General features: G+C 37.6%; 1 protein-coding gene across 5 annotated transcripts in view; it reads right to left on the bottom strand.

Annotated features, from left to right (window-relative positions):
• Positions 1-2,057: 2,057 nt before the first annotated feature.
• The window catches only part of LOC112557890 (ephexin-1-like), a 54,362-nt gene continuing 33,458 nt past the window's right edge, over positions 2,058-22,961 (bottom strand). For all 5 annotated transcript variants that reach the window (XM_025228019.1, XM_025228018.1, XM_025228021.1 and 2 more), the window contains 12 exons: positions 21,638-21,761; positions 21,038-21,212; positions 17,123-17,292; positions 16,720-16,776; positions 16,302-16,480; positions 15,609-15,761; positions 14,444-14,738; positions 12,732-12,904; positions 11,014-11,196; positions 10,562-10,641; positions 9,382-9,486; positions 2,058-8,791 (listed from right to left, as the gene is read on the bottom strand). In XM_025228019.1, coding sequence (XP_025083804.1) covers positions 8,622-8,791; positions 9,382-9,486; positions 10,562-10,641; positions 11,014-11,196; positions 12,732-12,904; positions 14,444-14,738; positions 15,609-15,761; positions 16,302-16,480; positions 16,720-16,776; positions 17,123-17,292; positions 21,038-21,212; positions 21,638-21,761 — 1,864 coding nt within the window. In that variant the 3' untranslated portion in view covers positions 2,058-8,621. The remainder of the gene's footprint in view (positions 8,792-9,381; positions 9,487-10,561; positions 10,642-11,013; positions 11,197-12,731; positions 12,905-14,443; positions 14,739-15,608; positions 15,762-16,301; positions 16,481-16,719; positions 16,777-17,122; positions 17,293-21,037; positions 21,213-21,637; positions 21,762-22,961) is intronic.

The raw sequence follows: 22,961 nt of genomic DNA, 5'->3' as shown, positions 1-22,961 counted from the left end.
TATCGCCCACCACCTCCAGTCTCTCATTTTCCTAAACTAATTATGTCAGATCATTAAATAACACAATAGAGGGCACAGGATTCAGATAAATAAATTTGTATTCTTAAATCGATCGTTTTGCCCTAACGCAGACAGCAAACACGCGAGAAGGCAGTGCTGCTATACACACCACACAGTGCGGCACGAATGATATACTTGTTATTCAAGCAAACAACATCACCATTTTCAGTAAAGTTGCTTTAAAGACTGATATTCCGTCAGCTTTCTATTTTATCAAGAGCGACACTGACGTTATCTGATTAGGTGGCAATAGTACTCACCCATGGTTATTGTGTGTTATCTGCACGACATGAGACTTGGTTACCGCGACTGTCTGCCCGCGGCAGTTACCTCCCCTACGTGCACACGGTTATGGTTCCTGCGTGTAGCCCCCACTGCACTACAGTCCACACGCACTTACAGTTACACTTACTAGAGTATGGCTCGATCGTATCCCTTGTAAAGACGTGATGCAAATAAAAACCGCGTTAAAATGGCTGAAGCGTCAATTCCCCCTTCATCTTTTGTTGAAGGCAACATACAGTTGATGCCGAGAGCTGCTAGAGACACGCGACATGCTCGTGGGTCTCCGCTGTGCGATAGCCTCTTATTAACTGTTATAGTTATATACTATTATTATTATACACTAATCCTTAGTCTCAAAATAAACAGACGAGTTGGAGGGGACAGGGTTCGTCGAGAGTCTTGATGAACCAAGTTTTGGAACTTTTATATTTTGCCTATAAAGTCTGGAAATGTGAATTTGTTATATTTTAATAGAGTAGGACAGCGCATACAATTAAGCAGTTTCACAATTAAAAGGAGAAAAATCCATCAACGAAAAATCTTTTGATGAAAATAAACTCAATGATGTAGATATTGAATACTCTAATACACGATATTACACACACGTCTATATAACCCTGACAAAGATTCACACAAACTGTTATAAAGATCGTAATTTCTCCACTAATATAAGTGAGATCAACGAAGGTTGTGAAAACAGATTCGGGTTTCGGTGTTGGGACGATCGTGTGGTCTTATTTGCGATAATGGAATCCTTTTATTAATATACACGTTTTTCTATTGCTGCTTATGAGTTTACCTACAAATTGTATGTGAATAATGGAATCCCTACATATAATCTTACTGCTATTTAAGATTTATTGAATAGCTTAGGGCTGGGACCAACAGGATAATTTGAACATTTCACACAGCTGGTTTAAATATAAGGTTTCATGTTTATTTGACATCTACATACATATATCCAAAAATCCAAAAAGTTCTCTGAATTGTACAAGGATATATATTGGAATGACAGAATGTATAAAGCCTCTTTCTTCTGTGAAAACTAAAAAACTCTATTGTCTTACATGGGTTATGTAACATATTTTAAGTTTAGAATCTTAATTAATAATCTTCCAGTTTTACAATGAACCAAAATCAAGATGCTGTACTAAACGTAAAGCTTGTGATATTGGAGACAAAATCCAGTATATTCTAGTCTGCAATTCAACAGTGAAAGAAAAAGATTAATTCCAGAATTTTATTTTAGTATTTTAATGCAATGAAATTTTAGTCTCTTCTGCTCCACAAAAAATATTTACTGAAAAACATCCAATTTATAAAAATTATTTGATAATTTTCATAAGTAATATTAGTGGTTTCAGTCATATCAATATGGTACTATTATTATTATCTTTATCTTTAGTATCATTCTTGTTTTCCCTATGTAATACTGTTTTATATTTAATTTTGTTCAAGGTGTATGTAAATTTATTTAAACTTTATAAAAGGAAATTATATGGATGAACTGCTATTTGTGTACAGTGTCTCCACACCCCTAAAGAGGTGAATGAATAAAATATCTAATGTGATGAAGTAGTGTGCATGCCATCAGCTTGAGTTATGTTCTAACCACTGAACAGTCTGCTTCTCCTAGATGGTAAAGAGAAAGACAACCCAAACTTCGTACAGTTTCCTGGCCAGTCAGCACACAAATGACACTAAGACAGCCAGTGTCTCTCAGTCAGGTTTATTACAGAAATACAAATGGGCCATCGTGTGTACAAAATGGTTACAAACATAACAGTTTAGTGCAGCATGTCCAGAAACATCAAAAAATAAAAATAAACATTAATTTTAAAAAAACCAGACTCTCCACATGCATTGGTGTGGTTTATGTCCTTCACTGCCTCCTGTTCTTGAGGAAAGGTGTGTGATGAAACACTACTGTTTAAAAAAAAACAAAAACAAACTGGTTCTCACCAATGTCAGCTAGTCCTCGATAAAAATGTGCAGTCCATTGGAGCTTGTATTCTCCGCAGGGGAATTAATTCACAGCCTACATTAAGGCCCTGTTGCAACAAGGAACACTGTGTGGAAAAGGTCAAAATTGTGTTATAACAGGGGCAGTTGTTAGTGTATAGGATAAAACAAAAGTTTCTTCTACATAAAACTCATAAAAATGAGTGGGTGGAAAGCTATTCATCTTCCGTACAACATTATGCATTATGTGATAAAAGATTTTTTTAAAAACCCATTAAAATACTCTTTAGCATTCCAAATAGCAAGATAAAAGTGTAAGTGCTACAAAAAGGCATGTGTATTCTGTTAATACCTTCAATATTAAGGACTGTGTAAAACAGTCTGAAGCAAACTCCCTGCTTTTTGATCATAGCATGAAAGTACGAGCTCTCTACTTTAGAGTCCCTTCCCTATAAAATAATGTGAAGTCTCAACTTTTGCTCCAAGGAAGTGGCTGTACTAATATTGGCCAAATGAAACATGGCAACAGGTCTTGTCTCTGTCTAGGTCAGCACCAGCCAATGAAACCTTGGTCAATCTAATTTTTTCAAGGTTTTCTTTGTATTAGAACCAGCATATTTGGTTTGGCAACTCTCTTTAACATTTTGCAAAATTTCACTCTAAACATGAGGAAAAGTCTTCAAACATGTGGAAACATTAGCAAAAAGTGATAAACATTAAGAATAAGACAGTGAATCCATGTGAATTGCACATAAAGTGGAAAGACTTTGATACACTTTTAAAATAAACATAAAGGGGAATGGCAGACTATTGCTAAAGATTCCCCCAAAAAGGAACATTTCAGTGACAGCCAGTAAATACAGCATGAGCTCCACTCGAACCAAAGCATAAAACATTTGTAGATGTTGCGGGCAAGCTATTGTGGGTTATTCTATCATATACACAAAATTATAAACAATACTGAAACAACTGTGAAAACAGCTGCACACATCAATGGCAGAATATATGAAAGACTGTAAATACATTGTACAACTTTAAAGATTGCCATTCAGATAACATTTTGTTGAAAATAATCAAGGGTGGAAAGAAACCAAGCAGGATATGACTGTCCTCCCATAGAATCACCAGAGTTACAAGAGTTCACAGACTGATACATTTGGTCATTACAATTTGGAGAAGGGTAGGGGTAACCAAAGTTTAAAAAGCAAGGTTTTCCAACATTTACAAACTAAATTAAACATTTACAAACTAAAACAAAGTCCCAGAGTTAATTCCTGATCATCTAGAAAAGTAAAACTAGGAATGTGCGAATAATAAAGCTAACTCAAACACACTGTAATGCTACTTCTCACAGTATTACGCACATCACATTGGCAGTATGATTCAGCCAAACATCCTATGGCTGAGTAACAATCATTGTGCTCTCAGTATATGAAGAAATATGAACAAAAATGTTTATCTTACACAAAAATCTGGCCAAAGAAAGTCACAATTTCAGTATTGTTTTAGTTTTCATTTTTACAAAAATAATCTAATCAGCACAAATGAGGGAGCATCATTCATATTTTATACTATATAAATGTCAAGACAATTCCAAAAATTAAATTATAATATAAAAATTTTTAAATGTCAAACTGATCTTGAATGCTGGAAATATAAGCACGACTTTCTGTGTGTGCTGAAGCACTGGATTCTACAAATGATAGCTCCTGGCAGAGAACTCTAGATCTAGAGTACTGCAGCTTAGTGCTATGGCAATGCTGAGAAACTGTCCCCTTGATGAGCACCTACTGTCCAAATGTACATGTACTTAAAAACTGTATCTCAAGACCACTTGTCTCGCAAAAACAGGTAGCTACCTTAAGTTTTTCTGTAGCAGTCTATGGCTTTGCTCTCTGAGCTGGCAGCTATGGCTTATTAGTGGTTAAGGGGTTAATGACATTTTTTAGCTTGTAACCTTGAAGATACCTAAAGATTTTTTTAAGTAGTTCTGGGCTAAAACACTGAAAAATAAATGATTTTCTTTACACTGGATATATATTTTTTGCATACGGCACTGGCCGTATATATATATCACCGACCCAAGCATTTCCAGAAACAGCAGTGAGCGTGGCTGCTACACTGATTTGTTCAGTCATTGATACCTATTGGCTTCTCCTCTCATCTTTACTATAAAATTTGATGCTCAAAGTTATCCATATTCACTTGTTATATGTCAGCAAACTTGTATAGCTCGATATGCCATATATCTTCTCTCTAGTGAAGGTACTTGTGTGTGCATATGCATGTGGTTATCTGTACTTGTTTTTGAAGGCCAACATTAATTTATACATACTCAAAAAAAAAAGCCTGACTAGTCAAGTATTGTGCCCAGCCATGTGAAATTATTTTATTTACAAAAAAAAAAGTAAATGCTGTTAAGCATAGTAAAGATCTTCACTTTCCAGACCAATTTTAGTAGTAGTGATGGCTAGAGAGTATGACACCAGCCAACGAGTAACAGATTTGTAACATTTAGCAAGACAGAACAACAAATGATACACACTGACAGATAAGCACATCTTATGCAATTTACACAGTTTGCAAAAAGGGAAAAGAAATTTATCACAAACGGAAGACATCAGACATCGTTGACAGTCATACCATAACACCCAAAGCTTACAGAATACTAAACAACATTCACAACTCCAAAGGACACAAGAAGACATTTTCAATGACAGAGAAAGACGAAATGCTGGCACAAGCACAGATTGGTGATCCTGACTTGTAACACAATTGTCTTTGAATACATTTTTGTGTGTGACCTAGGCACTTTAATCAGCTAAATTCACACAGCTAAAGTGATTCTATTGTCAAAAGCATACAATGTACCTGTTGACATATACAAGGCATATGCTAGTAAGACAGATCTAGGCACATGCCTTGTGACATAAATGGGGACATTTTAAGATACTTCCAGTCTCTTAATACTTAAGTATGAGCATGATAAATATAGATTGACAGACAAATTAAGTGCTTGGCTTCTGTGCACAAATGTTTGTATCAGAACAGAGCCAAACCAAAACACCACAATGCTGTCTGGAATGCCAGTCAGCACAAACAGCAAGTCAAGAATATATCTGGCTGTTTGTCACTGTCTACCACAAAACTGGAGCTTGGCTTTTCTTATTACGTACAAGGCAGTCATTTGAACGATGGGACTAGTCAGTAAATACTCAAGAAATATAGATGCCAATCAAACTATGTGAAACTTTTTTTTGCAGCAGAAATGTTCTCTTGGAGTGAAGAAAAGCAAACTCTTGTGCTGCAGACTTATGTGATTTTTTTTTTTTGCGTGATGTGGAGACATCTTCTCATATAATGATGAGAAATATTCCCTGATATGATGTATCCGATAAAAGCATTATCTCACTTTGCACAGGCTGGCTCTCTCTCAAATGGTAATGTCCTTGTGCTGTTGTTTAAGAAAATAATGATTTGTCCCTCTTGTGTAAGCACAGTTCAGGAGCTGTAGAAGGACAACACATTTGTCCCCTTGACTACATGTGTAAGCACAATTCAGGAACTGTGGAAGGAAAACAATTTTCCAAGCTCTAAAGCATATGTACTCCTCAGTCCATGGACTGGACTGCCCTGATTTCTCTGGAAACTTCAGCACAATGGTAAATGTACTGCAAATCGTTTACCAGCTGTTAAAATTATCTTCCTGGTAAAACTGTCTGAATTGTCTTCCAAGTAAAACAGTATTGTCTTACAGGTAAAACGCAATACAAACCTTGTTATAGTCAGACATATTTTGAGCATCAGTTCATCTACAAGAATTACATCAGCACAGCATAACAGTTTTACTTCTGAAAATACAGTGCATAAAAATACAGTGTGCATTATAATGCTTACAAACTCAAAATACATAGCAAATCATAAGAAAACTGAGATTATAGACATTCACTAAAATGTGAGCAAGCCTGGGACTGAATATCTCTGCGATGATGTTACTATGAAGTTTATTGAGGACAACAGGATTGGTGATAATTCCCAGCCAAGCATGCACATGAAAAAAATAATGCTAGGCACTTACACGCCTGCAAACATATAATGTATTTATGATGATGATCCATCTGCCATTATATGTAATGCGATATTTAATCTGCTTATGTAATAAACTGTATCTGCCACTAAATGTAATGATGTATTACAAACAATGTAAACATGTAATAATTTGTATATGTTGCTATAGGTAAAGATAAATTAGCCTGCCATCATATGTCAGTGTAAGAGTGCTTGCAAAATATGTTTTTATGTACACTCATCCAGAAGGTTTGCAGCAATATGTAAGAGTGAAACTGTAGCTGGACACAGTTTATAAACCATTCAAATGTCTGACTGGCATGATATATATAGTACAAAAACCAGCAGTGCAGAAAGAAACCTGCATACAAAATAAACTATAGTATATACTACATAGTATACAGTATATAGTAATCTAGAGTATATCTTCTGGCAGCACCCATACATCCTATTTTTCTCCCAGTATATCTAGCGTAGCAGACATGAGGAACCCCACAGACTTGCTAGATAGCCTGAGTGAAGTATGCCAACAAACATGAACCTCTGTAAAAGTGATATCCATCTTCTCATATAATCCTTCAGAGACAAAAAGGAGCAAGTTTTTGTCTGCTGTTGGTGATACAGTACAACCCATCATTTTCAAGTCAATGCCTTGAGGACAGCACAACCTACAATCAAGCTAATGCCCTCTGGTAAAATGATATCCAAAGGTGGACTGATGACATTAATCATCAGTCCAAATCTCCACTTTTACTACAGTCTGTGGTGCTATATCCTGCCAAGTGTTTTAGCTGAACACAAGCATTATCTACGTGACAGATTTTAGTTTATACACAGCAAAGATGACTGGGAGGTAAATAAATCATAAAGTAAGTGCAGCCCATGTTACTGCTGAAGTACAGACAGACCTATATCTCAATGCATATGCCACATGCTTTGTACTGTAGGACAACTGCTTATTGTGAGATGTCTGCTGACTGTTGATGTAACTTCTGCAAAAATAGGTTTTAAGCAGAGAAATTACATGTGTATCCATTTTCAAAACTTGCACCAACTTCCAAAAAGGAATGCATCTAAGATAGGAAGAAAAGAAAACTGGAATCCCAACTCGCATACACAGCTAAAAAAAAAAAAAGAAAAATTATGTGCTAGCAACAAAGAAGAAGCAATGGTCAATGTGACAACTTTTAAAAATCTACAGAATGAATTAAAATCTTCTCAAAAAAACAAAAAAAGAGTAGGTGGAAAATGTATAAAAAGCAGACAAGCAAAGTGCTTTCATCTGCAAATGCTGAGGCACTTTGCATAGCACATCAGCAGTGTTCAACAGCATCAATAATGCAGACTAATGTGTCCTCAGCACATCTTCTCACGAGTACTGTCTTCTGCACTGCCACTGGTTTGCATGGTCCCGTCAAAAACTTTCACAAATTAATGCACACATTAGTACCATCACTAAGTTGTGCAGTAATCAGTACTTTCACAGATCATGGAGTCAACAGCACATTTGCAGCATGCTCCACACTTGCTGAAAGATTTGCTTTAAAAACGATCAGACAATAGTGCAAGTTGCCTGATGCCATTTATATAAATTATCTTCTTATAGACCAAGGTTAAAAAGAAAAAAGGTCAGGCAGTTTGTAACAATTTTGATAGTCTGGGTTGTTAGAAGAAGAACGGTGAAAATTCACGATGTGGTTTGAAGCACTTGCTTGTTATACGTGCTAATGTCAAGTGTATCAGCACAGTTCAAAAATGCCCTCTTATATGCAAAAAGGAAACCAGGAGACACTTAAATCTGGAGAGGCCATAGCTTCATGTAAAATCAAACTACCATATGTCACAGCTTCAAGTGTGAGATTGAACTACCATATGTCCCAGGTTTGGTGTGAAACCAAAGTACCAGGTTACGTGCTAATGTCAGTCACAGCTTCAGCAGGTGTAAATGAGACTATGTTTGTATATATATGTTCCAGTAATAGAAATAAGAATGGCATCATGAAGTCTGCTCATCTGCTCCAGATAATGACATACAGATGTATGTTTAGCAGCCTAAAACATCCCACCAATGACTAAGCCACACAGGTAAACAGTTGTTGACACCCTACCCACAAAAACCTGCATGGGGCCTAATCTGAGATGGACTTTTCTTGATGTTTATATAAGTAGCGTGTCATTCAACATGACCAACTCAGCAAGAGTCTGCTTCACTGACTTCATACCCAATCAGGAGAACAACACACACACTAGCTCTTGGTCGGAAACTTAAAATCCGTGTACTCCTGGCTTGCAATCATGAGACGATATCGAAGGCGAAGGTTGCGAGCACGCACATGGGAATTATTAATCTCCTCTGTGTGGTCAGCTGGGAACCAGCCACGCTCCCCATCGCGGATGCGTTCACCTTCATACCAACCTGTGAAGTGTAACAGGATAAAGCTGGGTCAACAGATGTTTGCTCTATTTTTAAGGGCCATTATACCAGTTATTTTGCAAAACAAATACCACAAATATGAATTAAAAACTTATGCTGTCAATATCACAAGCGTCTAAATAAAGTAAAAGTCAGAAAAGACAAGAAAGAGAGAATGTGATAATCATGTGTTGGTGACTTCATCTGATCATGTCTGACAACTGTTCATTCAAGAACAATGACTCCCTCCACCACCCCCCCAAAAAAAAAATAACAAAAAAAACCAAACAACAACAACAAACAAACCAAAAACAAGGTAAGCTATGTCCCTGTGTTTCTTGTTTATTTACTGTCTAATTGTGTGCTAAGTACATAAAGTATCACTTGCGCTGTAAGATGATAAGACTGCCATCCTGTAAACTGACTTAGTTCAGGTGCTATGTCCTCTCCATGATGTCCCACTGTCAATTGACTTTGTTCAAGCACAATACGCTTTCAGTGATAATTTACACTTTACTATCAATGTCAGGAGTTGTTGAGTTGTGACATTTATTGCTGAAGCTATTTCCAAGCATAGTAATAGTTATACTTACCATCTGACATCTTTTTGAAAACATTTACTACATCTGATTCCTCAAGAGTTAGTTCATCTGGCTCCTGGGCAATGTACTTTTCTACACACTGTACTTGAGGACAATCTGTACAAACAAACAAAAAAAAAACTAGATGTGGAAAACTAGATGTGTATATATACTGCATAATGAAAAGATACATCCAGACCTGGTCACTCAAGGCAATTGCCAGGAAAGTAACATCATTTTACAGAACAAAAAGTATTTTTGCTTTAAAAGTGTATTAGACTCCCAAGGAGTAAAACCTCCCTGTTAAAATCCCCCAAAATCAGGTCATAACAGAAGCCTCTTTAATTAGGAGAGAAATTAATCAGTCTGCTTTTATTCCATGAACCCTAACTTACAGCACCTATAAACTCATCTTTATTTCAATGTTAAAAATAAAGCTCTTAAAACCATTTCCTGAGGCTTTTCTTTATTGTTTTTGCTTTTGTAAGTTATGCTTACTTATTTTATATCATGTCTAATTGAAGATTTATAGGAGAAATTACTTTCCAGGTAAAAGCAATCAATCAATATACATGTACTGTGGTAGAAAAAAATGCTCCTTAAATTGCACCATATGTATTTTTCAAGTGTGAAAAAAGTTTCAATGAAACACTAACAGTCAGTCACAAGCATCTTATGTTTGAAAGGTCATCAATGAAGGACAATCAACTGATGTGCACTGGTTAAAAAAAAAAAAAAAAAACCCCATTTTTTTCACCCCAAACCATACTGACCTCTGCCTTAGTCAAGTTAACTCCATCATGACCATAAATCATTCCACTTAAGATCACATCGTCCCAACACTCAAAGTCAAATCAATCCAGACCCATACAGGCTAAACAAATGCCTGATGGCTTTAATTTTTTTTAATTGATCAAAGAGGTAAAAGATGATCACAGACAGGCTAATTTGTGTAACAAAATGTTCACTCTCCCACAATGCATTTTGTGCATCATTTCCTCACTTTCAGACTGATCAGGACCTTATGCTCAATTATTATTCCACATATTTTACACAATATCACTAGGGTATTTACTGATAATAGTATTTTATAATTAATCTTTTTATACTCTAATGTAATGATTGGAAAATGATTATAAATTGACATGTTAATGTTTTTTGATGAATCCATCCTGAATCCAATGAGACTCACCCCAGTCTTCATAGATCCTCTCATATTCTGGGTTTGACTGTTTAGGTATAATAGCATCCAGCCATCTAGTCCGCTCACTTCTGCAATTCAAGCAAACAACGCTTTTATCGATTGTGAACTAACTGTTGGTCAACGTTCTCTGGCTGTAATGATGCATGTGACATGCTTCATTACTTTCCTACACTTGTATCTACATCCACTACCAGCTACCACAGTGCAAAGTGGGCTTCTGACCCAAGACTTTCTTGACCCATCAAGTTTTTATTGCACATGAACCGTTCAAGAAACCATTTCCTACCAACTAGCACTTTCTTGCAACAGTCATCAGATTCTTTCTCAATATGATGCAATAACCTGAAATTGATAAAGCATTAACTTCTATCTGCTTAGAAAAGTCATTTTTCAGTTTTCAAACAAAACCAATAGGTATAAATGTTTTGTAGCTGACTTACTCTGACTTGGCAGACAGCACCATCTCTACCTGTTTGCTCTCATGGTTTGAAAGCAAAGCAACAAGGAACAAGTGCTTCAAGTTCACAGCTCCCTGAGGCAAGTGTCGACTTTTTTCTGCACTCTCAATAGGTTCTGTGTGTAGTGAGTTGCGTTGACAATAATCTCGCACTTGGTACACATTCCTGAGAATGTAAAATTTTATTTGTCAATGCTGAGATTATTCTACAATTTAAAAAAATAGAGGTCCTTCAACAGAAAAAGGGGTCTGGTGAGAGTAAAAGAGATACTCATCAAAGTGAAAGCATTAATTTCACTCTTCCTTCTCTCTATCCGCTTGATGTACAGCAAAACACAGTGCAAAATACTTAAATCATCTCAAAGAAGCTGAGGATGTAAATGAATTTAATCAGCTACATGCACATCTTTTTTTTTAGTTCATGACATGCCATCTTCTGTCATTACTAGTCTCCTACAAAGTTGCAACAAGATACCCAAAGGTAAATTTGCCTATAACCAGGGCTTCTGCTAAGGCTAAATTCTTTGGGGTCCCAGGGACCCCTTCTTCAGATTTTTAAGGGGTCCCTGTTCTTCGCTCAAATTTGAAGGGGACTCCATTGACGAAAATTGAAGGGTCCTCCGAACTTTTAATGCGTACTGTACGCAATTTTTTGCGTAAGCAGAAGCCCTGCTATAATCATTTTGTTCTGCCAAACTCCATTCTTCTCTTCGACTAGAAAAGCTGGTTAATTCTTTTTTTGAAGGTTTTAGTGAACTCTGATGGGCAGGTGATTTATTATTGCTCTCATTCTGTTCATTTTAGCTGTCTTCCCTACTTCTAATTCCAAGTCCACATTTTCACATCAGATTTCTGAGATATCCTCTCAAGATATAGCTTCTTCCAATATTCTCCATTTTATTGGTATTGTTTTCGAGATGAATAAAAATTTTAAAAGTGCTAATACTGAAATCATTGATGTAGACTGAAGTAAGGTCTCAAGACAAATGTCAGAGAGAATTTTTTGCTTTGTGACAAAGTGCACAAAGTGTGAGGAAGTTTTTAATGATATTAGTTTTGACAGACACATTTCATTTTATCTGCCCATTATCTTCGCATCATGGCTTTCTCCATTCATTCAGTTTAGCTCTGCCTTCTCTTTAACATGGCCTATTTCTAAGGTCTTTCTAGCTGGTTGTTTCCAATGAGGCTGAGACCAACAGTAGTAAAAAGTTTATAGACACAGAATCATGACATCCTATTCATGTTTCTACCCTCAAGGAAGATGACAACAATGAAGTGAACAAACGGTTGATTTGAAAGCTGATTATTATCACTGATTTCAGTTGTCTGGTTTAAAACCAGTGAGAAGAATGCCAACCATTATTTTTTAAGTGCCACATGTTCAAATGCCTGCTAGCTACAGTATTTTTGTGGTGTGCATGGCCATGGTGACTAAATTACGTATAATTCAGCACAAATGTTTTGGGAATCCCACAAGACCACATCCTAAATTATCTCTGAATGCCAACAGGAAAGAATGAAAAAACAAAATAAACAACTGGACAAAAACCATGTAAATTAACACCAAATAAGATGGAACTGGAGGTGATACCAAAAGTAGACATTAAGCAACAAGAGAATTGTATTGACAATAAATGGTAGAAATTATTTAAAGCAGACTATGATCTAATGTGTGAAACAAAAGATGAAAAAACTAACCCTCGTTTTTTTGTGATGAGGAGAATGTCGCTACACAGGAACAGAAAGACATGTTCCTTGCCTGGACCCCGCCAGCCCTTTCCAAAGGGAATACGGCTTGTGCCCTCAGTTACCACTCTGGTGAGCTCCCCTTGCTTCACCAAATACCGCGATGATGAGACCAGTGGGAATTTCTGCACATGTAACAAAGATGCATTAAATCAATTCCTTCCCATTCTTAATGATGGATGCACAAATGAGTGAAAGGCAGTGGGCTTCTGGTCGTCGTCACGTAGGAAGGAGGTGTCACACCACGGTCCCCACTAGCCTAAAATTGTAATGCGATGAGGTCGATCGTCGTTGTGTATGCTGCAACCTCAGTTTAATGAAATGCCTCACCTAGTCAAGGTTGCAAAGTTGGGTGCGTGTGAAATAGCCCTGGTACTTCGAGCATCTGTGCGACACAAGGGGTGTATCATGCCACCTGCCTGGATACATATCAGGCCTACTGCAGCGGGTTTTTCCCCACATTACCTGTCTTCAAGCTATCACTCATAAGGAACTAACACATGATGTCATCTAGAGCTACCATTCCACGCCACAGAGTTGTTCTCATGTGTGGATGGCTATGCTGATGACCTAGGACGCCAACAAGCCTTCCTTTCCTGTGGAGGAGAACGAGATTGGGGGCATGCTTCTGATGCAAAGGTGTGCACTCATAAACTCAAGATTCATGTGCCATGAGTGATGTCATATCAGAAGTTATATTCTTCTGAGCAATTTAGGTTGTAGGTGTTCTTCAAAGCAATCTAAGGTTATGGTTGGCAAGGTGTATACGATTAAGCCAGGATTTTAAAAGAACGTCATTAACTGTAAGTACAGATATTCTGACATTTCGGGATGACTGGATATGCTGAGACTCTCGCCTGAGTAAATTGGAAAGAAAACTCTTGAACATATTACACTCAGTCTTGCTAAGGGTAAAGTAGAGTAATAGGTATTCTATTTTTTAAGACCATTTGTGTTGTTTGAATTCAATATTGTTGCATTCTCCTTTCCTGACTCTGACCATCTCCCGTTTGGGTGATAATCATAGTTTCATTATAACTTGATAACTTGATTATTTAGAGACGGCAGTTGGTCATGGTCGGTGATGGTTTGTTGTGTCCTGTAAAAGTTCTTGACCAGTAAACCAATACATTCCATCTGGGCAACCCAAGGCAATCATTTTATTGTTGAAAGAGTGCACAATTGTCGAGAGCAAGTGAGTTGGTGGATTCGCTGGTTCTTGACACACACAGACAATAAAAGAGAATATGATGCATGTAGAGAGAGGAATAAGGTAGGGAAAAAAAATTACAAAAAAGAAATGGGTTATAAGGCTATCATTTCTGTATGGAATCTGCAATCACTGATATTTATCATCAAGATACATAAATTAAATATAAACAACATCCTCCTAGTCTGCCATTTGAAACATACTAAAATTCTACTATTGTCTCACATCTGAAAAGATGTCATTTTAATTAATAAGACAGCGAAGTACCTGACCACAAAGAACTATTCTGCTCAAAGATTAACAACATATGTAACATCACAGACTGATAATATGGAAGTATAGGGATGAGGGCAAAACCTGTGTTACACACAAAGCCAGCAACCAAGCCTAACCAAGAAATAAAAAAGGGAAAGAAGCCTTTCAAGGCACAAGCCAAAATAAAACCAAAGTGTACCTTGACCTTGGTGAACTCCAGACTGTCATTAAGCAGACACATCTGTTCTATCTGCAGCATCTTTTTGGCACCCTCATTGCACTGCCTGACAACACCATTAAGGTACTCCAAAGCACGGGTGGCAGACGCATGGCGAGGAGAGCCAGAGTCCAAGCGATGGCGAATAGCATCAACAAGCAGAGGAAGACGCGTGATGCGCTGCATGGGCAGCAGAAGAAAGGAGGACATAGGCAGATACTGGCAGTCCTTGTGCTGCTCTAGCCGCTTCATCACTTCCGCAACCTCCACTCTCTTCCTGTCAAGTCATGTCATACAAGCATAGCTTATTTACACCTTTAAGTCTTGAAGCTGCTGTTCCTTTCTACAGTACAAACAGCTCCACATCTGTGACTGTACATTTGATATTCTTATCACAACTGTTCTCCAAATATCATACACTTACTGCATCTTTACTTGTCATTACAAATCATATATAAAAAATCTGAATTCCTGTCAACTTGTGTCAGTATGCATGACTTAAATGTACCTTTTAAAAATTCCAAGATTTCAAAAATTACTATTTTGACAAATAAAAGCATAATGATCAATACAAGTGAGCTGTACATTCTACCAATTTCACCAATTTGCTTGTGTCCATGCTGGCCACAGTACTAATAGTACTAATACTATATTTTTGCATGTTTTGCCATTTGTCCTCGCAAAACAATTTTCTGGAATTTCTGACATTTTCCCTTCACTAAAGTCATAATGGCTTAATACTTTATCTGATTTCTGCAAACTAATACACATTTTTTTGTCAATCAGGTACTTAAACTATCAGTGAGAAGGTCATAGTTTAGGGCATTCATTCACTCATCCTTTGACCAGCACCAGATGAGGGATCAGGATAACCACAGCAGCCGATGAGGCCTGCCACCATGACGTGTTTTCAGAGATGGTAAGCAAGTCCTGTCAGGTATGGTTAATCTATTCTTTTGATAATTACCAGCCAGTTTTTTTCCGCTGCCCACCTTCCTGTTACCGTCCTCGAAGGTATCCTGAAAGGTTTTAGTCTGTGTGATGTGCCAGGTCAAATCCAATGACTTCTGTATAAATTATGATTTAGCCTCCAAATATTGTTGAGAGTTTAATGCAGTCCTCATCAAAATTAACATTTTCCCCTTACTGCAAAGATTCCAGTGCCCTCTCCTGAAATGCCTGGTTGCTGCAGTAGCGAATATATGGCTCAAAGTTTTTCTCTGCATGCTCAGCCACTATGTCACAGATGTCACCCATAACAACAGACTTCTGCCACCGGGCTTCCAGGTCGGCCAAAAATCTGTCACAAGCAAGGTCATGCCTTTAATGGCTCAGGAAAAAGGCTTGAGAGATCATCAACTTTTGCACAAAAATAAACATTGCAAAATTCATAAAATATCTTTAAAATGCCTCTAAAAGTGCTGTAAGTCACCACAAACATTAACTAGAAAACTCAGGATGCTATCAACATAAAATGAAAAAATCAGGGCAACTTTTAATACTAGAAGTAAAAAACTGACTTATAGCTTTACAAAAACAAAAACAAACAAAACCAAAAAAAAGGGTTAACCCTAACCCCAGTCAAAAGCAGCAGATTTAAAACTCTTTGGTCAATCAGAAATTATGGTCAGCATTGCAGATTAATTTTTCTACACATCTGAGACAATCAAAAGCTGGTTCAGTACAAAATCATGGTGCCTATAGCAATGTTTTTTTCTAACATATCCTTGTCGCAACTGTCTCATTATTTTGCTAAAAATTTCATAAAAGTTTATCGTTTTCATGGTGATAACATAATTACTATTTGGCAAATAAGTAAAAATCTAGAACATTCTCTCACTTGGCACTGATGTCTCGTATTGTTCCAATATTGGAGAAGAGAAATTGCCGCTCACGCTTTGTAATAACACAACGATCACTCATGTCTGCCGAAAACTCTGGTGCCTTCAGGAAAACATTAATGAGGACGTTTAGACTCCTCAGATATGATGCTTCTGATGTCATGATCTCAAACATGGACTGCAGACAGAAAAAAACCAATGAAGAAGTTGTGAAGTCTATCATGGTTTTCAGCATTTGCTGGGCAAGACAACAGAAGCCATATCAAAAACTACTCTTAGTAAAATCTAGCACAAAGCAATTCATCTAAAATTTTTAAAGTCTTAATTCTTTATCTCTATATCCAAGGCAACACAAAATTGTGGATAATTTATTGCAAAGTGCAGATGATGTAACTTAAGAAACTAAACTTTATGTACCTCCTGAATTTTTTTTTCTTGTGGATCCATAGTAGACAAAATACCACTGCGGATGACCTGCAAAGCATACAGTCAAAATCCCTTTAACGGTTGCTGTAAAGTCATTAATTTACGAATCTGAACAATGCACACACATTCCAAACATTTCATCCATGCTGCTATTCCACAGAAACTGCAGAATCTGTCCAGCTAATATGAAATGTGCCTTACTGAGCAAGCCTACCACTGGCATCTTACAGCCTGTGTAAGGTGCCGAACCTATCTCTGGCATCTCATTTTTAAGTACCCTGTGTAAAGTGCTGGACCTAGCTCTGTCATCTTACACCCAAATGCCCTGTGTAATGTGCTGGACCTACCTCTGGCATCTCACACCAAAGTGCCCTGTGTAATGTGCTGGACCTACCTCTGGCATCTCACACCAAAGTGCCCTATGTAAGGTGCCAGACTTGCTGAAGACATCCATGATGACAGATCGCCGTGCTGGTGCATTACGCTCAAACTGCTCATCCACCTTGCCACGCCGCGTGCTGGACTTCTTAAGCAGGCGTTCAACATCCTCATAAACTTCTGAACCTGTGAAAAGCATTATCTCACCCTCAATTATAAAGATTATGGTAGAAGAGACACACAAGATGCCAGAATCATCTTCAAGACAATAATCGCATATTTATCTCTTGCTATGCATGAAAATGAGTGTTACATAACACCACTAATAACTGAGTGTCACGATACCACTAATAATTAGGATATTCAAGATGTAATTTCCTGAAGGAGTTAAAGCTAGTAAACTACTGGTTTAAATGTGGTTAATTGTAACATGCTGATTGACAATACCACAATGACTAGGTTGAAAATCATGTCATTGTGTGAGTACTATTATGCATCACAACAACTTTCACACAGGAAATATAAACCGTAAACGGTATCACTAAATAGCAATGCTCTTAAGCTGTTTGATGTATAATGTGTAATGTGCAATAAAATTCCCTGCATATGTAATGCTAGACAAGAAGTGTGATGCAAGGAAAAAAGCACATAAATAGTTCAAATAAACTTCATGTTTGTGGATTTATCAACATGAATAAAATGTGCACAAGAAAATATTAATTATGATCACCTGTACAGGAAACGTTTGGTGCAAATAGACAGACTTTAAAATTAAATATATACAAATAAACTATGCACAAGAAAAATCATAAATGATGATCACCAAAACATTTGGTGCAAATAAACAAGACATCCAAAATTTCCAAACAGTTTATTTTTCAAAAAGCAGCAATTGCAGAACGTGATCAAAACCATGCATAAGCTAAGCAACCATTTATATTGCATTTAAACAACTATACTAAAGTAGAGAATACAAGAATACATGAAGTTTGCTGTAAGGCCACGTTTATGAACTAGTTGAACTAGCTGTAAGCATACAACAACACAGATCACACTGAAGCTAGCTGTTACGCTAGCAAATGCTTACCACCTTTAAATTTAAAACCAAAATATTTCAACTTATTTGATTTAGTCTTCGTGTTTGTTGACGATGTCATTTTCTCATATCAACTTCTCAGTTATTAGTCATAATATTGCATTAGGGTTCACTTCTACGATTGTGGAAATGTAACCATCATGCAGCTTGCTTGTTTGTGGTGCTTTTGTGTATTTTCCTGGACATCAAGTGCAACTGGTTAATAAGATGGTGTGCCACCACTATTTTGTACAGTCATGAGTACCTTCTCGCACTCTTCCGTCTTCAGCTACCCTCCACCTTGACATTTCCAACTTTCCAACTGATATCTTACCTCAAGACTAGATAAGGGGAAGAGAGGAAGGAGAGGAGAAGTTCAGCACTGGCTCTGGCAATTTGATCTTCATGACAGGCGTAAATCTCCACCTGGAGGAGTGTGCTTTTATATAAATGAAAGGTCTGCAACTTTGTGGTCAGGGAACAACTATTTACTACTGATCTTGAACTGCTGTTCATTTCCCTCTGCCCTTACTACCTCCCAGGGAATTCCCTAAGCTGTTTTACACACTTGTGTATATACACTCACGTGCCAACACGTCTGCTGCTCACCTGATCGCTGACATGATAAACAAATAAGACACCATTTGCCCGAAGCTCCCAAGTTTATCCTTGGTGATTTTAATAACTGCCGGCTTACTCGGATATTTAAAAGCCATGAGCAATATGTATCCTGATCCACCATATAGAGGAATTCTATTCTTGACATTTGTTATGGCACTGTCCCAAGTGCTTACAAAGCTCTACGCTTACCATCATCCCTTGGAGAGTCGTATCACAACAGCATTCTCCTGGTGCCAGTGTATAAGACAATGTTCGGTGATTTACACCGAAGGTGAAGACAGTGAAGTGCTGGATAGAAGAGAGTATCACTCGCCTGCAGGAGTGCTTCAACTGCACAGACTGGCAGGCTTTTTATAATTCCAGTGACAATCTAGATAACTTGGCTGATGCTGTGTCTTCGTACATCACTTTCTGTGTTGACACTGTCATACCATCCAAGGAAAATGTCATCTTTCTTAATAATAAACCATGGGTAACGAAGGAACTCAAATCCAAATTGAATAATAAAAACCTATATTTTATACTGGAACTGTACATGAACAAAAAGTAGGGAGGTAAGGGATGCCATTAGAAAGGCAAAGATAAGATACTAGGATAAAGCTGAGTTACAGGTCAGTAGTGGCGACCTCAGGGCAGCTTAGCATGGTATTAAGAACATGTCCTCTGTCAATCTCAAGGTCAACACTCTTAAAAATACCTGTGGCATTTGCAGGCATTAATGAGAGTGATCATCCCAACATGCTTAATTCTTTTTATGCCCGCTTTGAGAAACGTGACTTCTCTCACAATGTTTCCACACTAACAGTCTCTGGTACCTGAGCATGGGTTGGTGATTGTCCAGTCCTCTGTATCTCTTGTGACAAGTAAATGTACACAAGGCTGGGGTTCAGATAAGATCTGTAGATGCACGTTACATTACATAGCCAAACAACTTAGTGGAGTTTTACATCATCTATGCCAGTTGTCTGCAGATTCTGGTCACATTCCTGACACTTGAAAACTTTCGCACAGTGTGCTGTCCCTAAAATCACTAGGCCCAGTCAACCCAACAACTTAAACCAGTCGCTCTTACGTCAATCATCATGAAATCCCTTGAGAAAATTGTAAGAGTGAGGTTATGACTGCTGTTGATCAACATCTTGACCCAGTGCAGTTTGCCTATATAGCTGAAAGAGGTATGGATGACGCTAAGCTGTTTATACTAAATACTCAAGGCTGCTGCTTGTCTCTACTGGTGTTCATACTGTATGCTAACAGTTGTAGAAGCACTACGGATAAGAGCTTCCTTGTAAAATTTGCTGATGACACTGCCTTGCTGTCACTTTTGTATAATAGTGAGCATGTGTACTGTGGTGCTTTTCCTGACTTTGTACGCTGGTGCGACGAACACTTCTTTGTCCTGAATGCCTCAAAGACTAAGAAAACGATCTTCGATTTCCAGATGAACAAGCCTGAGGCAGTCATCAGTATTATCCATTATGATGCAAGGTAGTATACTCATAAATATTTAGGTACTATTTTTGATAACAAGCTTAAATGGGACATCAACACTGACATAATCCTCTTGCTGTAGGTACTCGATACCTGCATGCAGAACCAATTGTCACCGCAATTCATTCATTCCCCGTGGCATTTACTTCACCTATTCTACTGGCCGTCATCTTGTACTAGCCTGAGGTGACCTAAGGTTTCGTGAAAAAAAACCCTTTCAGAGGGTTTTCTTACCTAAAACAATTCAACATTGGAATGTCTTTTATGATAACTGATGCAGTACCTCAACAATGTTCAAATCTTATGTCATTAGCTCTTTAAACATAGTAATAGCTTTAAAGATAATACATGCCTTCAGACAAAAATAACCTCAAAGACAAAAACTGCTTATTTTTTTGTGGAACAAAAAGTGCTTAACTTGTTTCACATGTGACATGAAAAATAAACAAGTTAAAACAAAAGACACTAATATCTGTAAAGACAAAGAGGTTGAGGATCCAGTGTAAAGGCTGAACTTGTAATCTAGGGAGAAAAAGAATGGTTCAGCTGAAGGAGGTTAGGGAGGTTAGGAGCACATGGTATTGGCCATCCTAGTGATCACACTTCAATAAATGTTTCTAGCCTGACAAGTACCCTCACTTTCTTCCCCCAGGAGAATAATTTTTTCCTAGCTGGATGGCCTTTAAACGAGAATGTAGTTTAATTTCAAAAGTTGGTAAGCCAAAGCTATGAATATTGAGTTACCTCTGTGAGCTGACCGCTCATCCCCAGAAGTATCACCTTCTTCTGAAACATCAGAAGCTGAAAGTTGACGCTTGGAGGAGATGATTTTGTCCTTTGCATACCACTGATAAAGAGGTTCACTCTCAAACTTGGTGCTGAATACCTTATCCTGACGTCCATAGATCTGATCATCTTCCTGCAAGATACCATGTGCATGCTGTCAAGTAAACCTTAAGCCTTCTCAAAAGAAGTCCCTCAACTAACCTCAACAGGGAACATCGAGTCCTTCTGTCACTTAAAGCTGTACATGACAGAAAATAAAAGAGTTTAGGAAGATCCCTGAAGTTATTCATAGTTCTAACAGTATTGCAAGAGTTGCTTTAAAGCTAATATTTAAAAAATGGTTTTAAAAAAATGCCTTAACTCTTCATAACAGCGTTAAAGACTACTTTAATCTTTTGCATCAATACCTTGACCTGAAAGATATAAAAAAAAAGTGTAAAGGCGCTTTGTAAATAATGGTCATTAGCTACATGCTGGCAGCCAATGACAATGTTCTTTCTCTCACTTCCTCATGTTCACTACTGCTACCAACAGAACATGAAAGCAAGAAATGCTCACAAGTTCAATATACAGCTCCTCGTCATCACTGTTCTCTCCATGCAGTTTTGGCCAATCAGAGATGTTGTCTGGATAAATATAGGAACTGCTTGACATCTTTGGATCACCAGTTCCAGCATTTTTGCTAGAAAATTACAGACAAGGCCAGAGTGAGTTCAGCATTATCATCCAATATCTTTGAGTGCAGAGACCACCTAATTCAATGTCAAGACCCATTAATAACAATGGAAACAAAATGTACATTAACCATGTTATTTATTATCTGGTCAACAATCCCTATCAAATTAGACAACTACCCTGATCTTTGTACATAGCCTAATTTTCACTCTTTAATGTATTTCCTTTCCTTAGATAACTTTACTTATTCTGTTACCCTCATAAATAAAGATTTGTCATCATCAGACAGGCTTGCAGTTTGTACACACATGCACGTGCATGCGCATGCACGCACATACATCACAAAATCTGACGGACAATCTACTATCAAATCAATATGACCTGACTGATCTGTGTCATTCCAACAAGTCATATGACACAATGACATATGCTCTGGAAGATCCAATATTCCTGCAATAATATGATGTGACTGACAGGCTTTTAACACTGGAACTAAGCAACTGATGAAAACCACAATGAACTAAGCAACAGATGAACACCACAATAAATAGCAAGAAAATGTCAGCTGCAGAACAAACGTTGAAGGTGGAGAAATAGTAGTAAACGAACAAAAAAAGAAATATGACAAAAAGAATTAAGCAGAGGGTCAAGTACAGGGAATACATCCTAACAAAATAGGATTTTCTTTATTGACGACCCATTGTCACAATACTTTGACCACAGGAGTTATGAGACTATTTTTGCTCTTCTAACAGATGAATTTACTTCCTCAGTGGGCTCTGGCTGCCAGAGGTGCTAGATTTGAATAGCTGCCATATTTTCACTTGCTAAAAACAAAGTTTTGCTTGCTTCACACTGCTGTACAGTTTGAGATCATGCTCTCCAGCCAAGATGTGATCTCTTCTTGCCATGCATTGTTAACTACTGTTTTCAGTTTTGTCCTCTGCAAAGCAGGACCTGGAAAAGAACAGTAGAGAGCGAGGTGAAGGATGTCGTAACCACATGGGCCCAACTGAAGGGGGCTGCCCAAAACCGAGTCTGCTGGCGAGGTGTTGTTGCAGCCTTATGCTCCTCGAGGAGTAACAAGGAATAAACTAAACTCTGCAAAGCAGTTCTCATGACAAACAATTTTGTATCGAGGACGAACAATTAAAAAACCACCTGCTAAATTCACATCTGCTATAGGCATTGTTTCTTGTGTTCTTGA

Source organism: Pomacea canaliculata, linkage group LG2 (genome assembly GCF_003073045.1).
Source record: "Pomacea canaliculata isolate SZHN2017 linkage group LG2, ASM307304v1, whole genome shotgun sequence".
Taxonomy (NCBI): domain Eukaryota; kingdom Metazoa; phylum Mollusca; class Gastropoda; order Architaenioglossa; family Ampullariidae; genus Pomacea; species Pomacea canaliculata.
Note: the sequence above shows the minus strand (reverse complement) of the source record. Positions and strands in the feature narration are given on the sequence as shown.